At 43.3% G+C, this 5975-nt stretch overlaps 1 protein-coding gene across 1 annotated transcript; it reads left to right on the top strand.

The window, feature by feature from the left end:
* Positions 1-220: 220 nt before the first annotated feature.
* On the top strand, positions 221-4972 carry NR0B1 (nuclear receptor subfamily 0 group B member 1). Its single transcript, XM_035115877.2, has 2 exons — positions 221-1014; positions 3639-4972. Exons 1-2 carry the CDS (start codon positions 300-302, stop codon positions 3881-3883), a joined length of 960 nt encoding a protein of 319 aa, XP_034971768.2. The 5' UTR covers positions 221-299; the 3' UTR covers positions 3884-4972.
* Positions 4973-5975: the final 1003 nt, after the last annotated feature.

The following is a 5975-nucleotide window of genomic DNA, read 5'->3' as shown; positions in this document are numbered from 1 at the left end:
AACGGAGCACAAAGGCGAGCGCCTCAGAGCCTCGCGCTTCCGCTGTGTAGCCGGGAGGAGGGGAGCGGGAGAAGGTGGAGTTGCCGCCGGGACTTGGCTTCGCTCCCTCCCAACCCTCGCCCTCGCCGCTTCCCTCCCTCAGCGACTCAGGAGCGTCTGCGCCGTTGAACTCTAGCTGCCCGCGCGCTATAAAGTTAAGGGCCGAGCCGAGGGCCAGCACTCCGCTCGGCTGAGGGGCAGAAGCGGCAAGGTTTTCCCGCTCTTTCCAGCCCTCTTTCCCGTTGCCTCCCTTTGGAGCCATGGCGTGCGTGGAGAGATGCCGCTGCTGCACGGGCAGCCGGCGGCAGAGCAGCATCCTCTACAATATCCTGAAAAGCGAGGAGCAGCGGCAGCAGCAGCAGCAGCGGCAGGCGGGAAGCGAGCAGCCGCCGCCTCCACCGCCGCAGCCGCCGTCGCCTCCTCCGCCACCGCCTAGTCCGGGCGGGCACGCGGCGGGTCCCGGCTGCTCGTGCGGTTCGCAGAAGCGCGTGGCTCTGCAGAGCCCGCAGGTGGCGTGCAAGGCGGCTTCGGCGGTGCTGGTGAAGACGCTACGCTTCGTCAAGAACGTGCCCTGCTTCCAGGAGCTGCCCCTGGACGAGCAGCTGGTGCTGGTGCGCAGCTGCTGGGCTCCGCTGCTCGTGCTGGGGCTTGCCCAGGACCGCGTGCACTTCGAGACGGTGGAGACCACGGAGCCCAGCATGCTCCACAGGATCTTGACCGACAAGCGGGCCGAAGAGGAGAGGCAGCAGCAGCACCGGCCGCGGCGGCAGCAGCAGCAACAGCACCAAGTCCTGCTGCTGCACAGGACCCAGGAGAAGCTGGAGGCGGCGACCTGCGGCGGCAGCAGCAGCAGCCCGAAGCTCCCGTCAGCAGGGGAGATCCAAGCCATCAAAGGTTTCCTGGGCAAGTGCTGGAGCCTGGACATAAGCACCAAGGAGTACGCCTACCTCAAGGGGACGGTGCTCTTCAATCCGGGTAAGCGCGGGGAATTTGGTGGGAAAGAAGCGCGGGGATCCGCAGTGCGGGGAGTTGGGGGGCGAGAAACGGGCCACGGCTAGATTCTCTTCCCACCCTCCGCACTGCCATGTTAGCGCACAGGCACCACCTGTTGGATTTCTTCGGCTGGTTTCCTCCTGCCAAGTAGCTATGAATAGCAGCATAGAAGGTCTGTTTTGTTGTTGTTGTTTAGTCGTTTAGTCGTGTCCGACTCTTCGTGACCCCATGGACCATAGCACGCCAGGCACTCCTGTCTTGCACTGCCTCCCGCAGTTTGGTCAAACTCATGTTCGTAGCTTCGAGAACACTGTCCAACCATCTCGTCCTCTGTCGTCCCCTTCTCCTAGTGCCCTCAATCTTTCCCTGCATCAGGGTCTTTTCCAAGAAGGTCTGTTTTAAAAACCTGATTTTTTGGGGGGGGGGAGGGGGAATAGGTGTCGTGGTAGTTGTTCTTGCCTTCTTGCCTTTACTTCCAAAGCTAAGAAAGTAATTGCCTTACCTGAACAAAACCTCAGAAGGTGAATTCGTGTGGTGGCAACTCAAGTTTTCATTTGCTTTATAGAGACTCTGGAAAGTTTTAGAGCAGTGGTTCCCTACCCGGTTTTTTTTGGGGGGGGGCATGCTCCACCTGAGCATCTTTAAAATCCTGATGCCCACCCCCTGTGACATATAATTCTTATTATTCAAAAAGTAAACTCCTATTCAAGTGGAGGAAGACTAAAAGGCCATTAACTGTTAATAACTCAATTCCTTCAGTAGCACCTTAAAGACCAACTAAGTTTATATTTTGGTATGAGCTTTCGTGTGCATGCACACTTCTTCAGATACACTTCAGAAGAAGTGTGCATGCACACGAAAGCTCATACCAAAATATAAACTTAGTTGGTCTTTAAGGTGCTACTGAAGGAATTTTTTTATTTTGCTTCGACTCAGACCAACACGGCTACCTACCTGTAACTGTTAATAACTCGTTCTTGAATTGCCTCCCTTAAAAATAAATTTGCCCCCCTGCTCCACGTTGGGTACCGCGGTCTTCGAGGGTTTTCATTGCGCTAGCTACAGGCAGACTTGACAAGAAAGGGGAAAGGGTCAGAACTCTCTCTACCTGTTCTGCTCAGGGAAATTTCCCCTAAAACATGGGCTATGTAATATTCTCGAAGAGTATAACAAAAGTGCAATACAGTGCAATACAGCATACTAGTAGGCTCGGTTTTTTGGGGGGGAGAGAATAAAAACAGTTTCCATGTGCTCGTTTTATTTTCCTGTTGCTTAGCCTGGCTGAACAGCATCCAGTTTTATGTTCAGAAAAACATACAGCACATGGAACTAAGAATATCTTCATATTGCCATCTCTCTTTCTCTCCTTCATAATTTCTTATAAAACAGTGATTCTGAAAGACCCTCGTGAGCAAAGTTTTTCTTGTGCTCTAGAAACTCCCTGTGCTCTGATCAAGTACTGTGGTGTTTAAGGGTAGAGGGTGTTTTATTGTGTATTAAATATATAGATTCACTTAGGGACTGAATGATTGTACTGAATTGTAAGGAAACATGTTCAAGTACCTCATTTTGAAACGTTCTAAAAAGTTATTTTCAGAGGATTGCTACTTTGACCATTAAACTAACACATTTAGTGGATACTAATAATTAACTTGTAATAATTTGTACTAAATAAATAGTAATGTAGAAGAAAGGAGAAAGAAAGGAAATTATTGGTGATTATAAAATAATTATTATAAAATAATCAAATGAATTAAGCAGATTTTTAAAATGGTTTAAGAAGTCAGAACCAGAAATGCTGCCTTAAGGCATTAGAAAATATTTAAATGCACTATATGTTAACTTAAAATAGAAGATACTGTTGTAGATAATCTAAACTAGATACATTTCATTTGTATAGGAAACACAGCTTTTAGAATGGCACTTGAATTTTTAATTTGATACTATCACATTTTGGCACAAAAATAAAAGTAGTAATTGTTCTTTGACACAAGTCTGTTGCAGTATTGCTGTTGCTGGAAAGGTAATTCAGAGCTTTTTTATTTGCATTGTAGAACCTTGGAAGTATGGCTGTTTGCAGTGCACATTTAAAATGAATGATTCTGGCTGTCAACAGGTTGTGGGCAAGCCTTCCTTTCTCTCTTGCTCTCTTCCTCCCTATGCTATCTTTGTCAATTTGTGAACATTTTTATTTCTAAAAGTAGATTGGTGAGTTTTATAACTGATAGGTTTAAACATATTTGTTAGAGAAGTTAATAAATTTTGTAGAAAGTGTCATTTGTTCTTAGTAGTGGGTGGGCGTGTCCTCTGTTCCCTGAAATGAGCATGAAAAATTCATTTTGTAAAAAAGAAATAGAGTTGTACACTTCAAAGTAAAACACATGCTTCATGTATTGTGTTTATATTCTTATAGTGGTATGATGACTATCAGACTTGCCTTGCTACTAAAAGTTCAGTGAAGTACTTTTTTGTTCTCCGTTAATTCTGATTACTTTCCAGCCATTTTGCAAAATGGAGTAAGTCATTTCCAACTGTGTATATTGCAGATAAAAAGGTATTATGAAGAGAGAGCTATATGTTCATGTGTTTTCTTTTTACCCTTCTAGATCTGCCTGGGCTGCACTGTGTACAGTACATCCAGGGACTGCAGCAAGAAGCACAGCAAGCCCTAAATGAACATATCAGAATGATTCACAGAGGGGACCAGACTAGATTTGCCAAACTGAATGCGGCTCTGTCTATGCTTAGATCTATTAATGCTAATGTTATTGCCGAACTTTTCTTTAGGCCTATCATTGGAACAGTGAATATGGATGACATGCTGTTGGAGATGCTTTGTGCAAAATTATGAAGCCATGTGTGAATTATAACTACATAACAGAGCAATCCAACATGAAATGTCCCACAACAGAGTAGTGTAAAGTATTGTAAAATAAACTAACTTATTGTTTTTACATAGATAGTATTTTTGTATTCAATAATAAAATATTATTTGAGTGCTCTTAGCTTTTATTAAATACTCATACCTTGAAGAGTTCCAGCAACATATTGCCAGCCCGTAAAGAAGAAAGAAAGTACTGTATAATCCAGTGCATGTTACTTCTAAGTAAGTCCCATTGTGTTCAGTGGAGCCTACTCTGGGCAAGTGTGCATAGGATTTAAGTCACAAAGTGCAACCCTATACATGTTTACTTGAACTAAGTCCCACTATAGTCAGTGGAACTTATTCCCAGGTAAGTGTGCATAGGATTCAGTTTAGTTTCCAAAGCAGAGTGAATATTCTTTGGTATATCTTTCACTGAAACTTAGACAGATCTGTGTATTGTGTTCAAAATAGGAAGTCTCTCTTTTCCGTTATGTCATTCGTTGTTATGATCCTATATTCTTGGAACGCATGTAAGACCAAATATGGTGTAATGTTCTACCTTTTCATATTTATCCTGGCCAGTTATTTCATAATTTTTTATTTAAGGGACTTTGGATAGACTTTATTATATCAGGAGAAGTTGGAATCCCAAGAGCAGTGTTTGGATCAGGTCATTGGGTGAAGATTGTTTTCACTACAATCTTTTTAAAGACAGACTGTTTGCATTTATGTATCAGGCTTTTTTCCAGTCTGCATAAGTGTTGGCTGCAAGAGATTCAATACCATGTATATTTGAAGCTGGAATCAACTCTATCCTGTAAACACAGTAAATTGTAACAAAGTTGTAAGAATTGTAAATTAATGCAAACAATTTATTTATTTTTCTTGCATGTTGTCTACATAGGCTGAGTCCTTTATCATAAACTTGTGGACAAAAGCATCCTTGAAATCAGTGGCATTAATCTAAAAGTTGAATCACTGTTGCAAGGATTAGAATATAGTCTGTTTTGCACTTTTCTTATTTTGTCTTTAAAACAGCACATGCTGTTTCTGTTTGAAACAAATTTCCTTAATTCTGTGTCAGTTTACATGGTGCAGTCACCAGGGCCGCCTCGAGCAGGTCGGGCGCCCTGGTGCTGAGGCACGGAGATTGCTCTGGCGCCCCCGCCCTCGCAGCACAGCTTTCACACGGCTTTGCCATGCAGCGCCCCCCCCCTCTGCCGGCCCCGCGCCACCAGGACTGCACCTAGAGCCGGGCCTGGCAGTCACCTTCCAACACAAAACTTGATCATATACTGGTGAACCTTTTTCCAGGTGAACCTTTTTCCAGGTTTCCAAACTACATTTGTACTTCCTATAAATACACCAGAGTAGAGTCACTATAACCCAGATGCAGTAATTAATGGATAGGGAACAAATAATACATTAAAAATACTGCTATAGTAATGCCACATGATTCACTGTTGTAAATAATGGGGCAGTAAGAGAGCTGAGAAGTTATGCATCTTCACCCAGGGTCTTTTTAAAGAATATTCACAACATTAAATTTAAAACCTTACATTAATGGACAGTGTCATTTTCAATATTGTTAACACCACATACCTAGATACACGCTGCATATTGCTGTTCTATGCTGCATCCAAATCTACTAAGTTTCTGTTTGGAACAGAAAGAAAGAAAGAAAGAAAGAAAGAAAGAAAGAAAGAAAGAAAGAAAGCGAATGCAAAATGACTAAATTTTTTAACTAGGTACATTTGTGTAGGTGTGAAAATAATAGAAAACCGCAAGAATATGTACTGCAGACCTGCAGAATATGTGACTCCTGAAACCAAATGCTGTCCATCAGCCATGGGTGTGTAACATGCAACTAGGGAAATAAAATGTTTGCTGACAGCTTGAGATCGGGGTGATTGAGCACGTGGATTGCATACAAATGCACAAAGGTTAGGTAAACGTCCCTGTAATGAGCATACATTTTCTTATTTATTAAATTTATGTTATTTCCAATGTTTTAGGCAGCTACGAGATAAGATTCAAAAAATTAAAATTGCTGCATAAGGATTGGCTAAAATGCTAA

This window comes from Zootoca vivipara, chromosome 4 (assembly GCF_963506605.1).
Source record: "Zootoca vivipara chromosome 4, rZooViv1.1, whole genome shotgun sequence".
Taxonomy (NCBI): Eukaryota; Metazoa; Chordata; class Lepidosauria; order Squamata; family Lacertidae; genus Zootoca; species Zootoca vivipara.
This window is presented reverse-complemented; position numbering and strand designations above follow the sequence as displayed.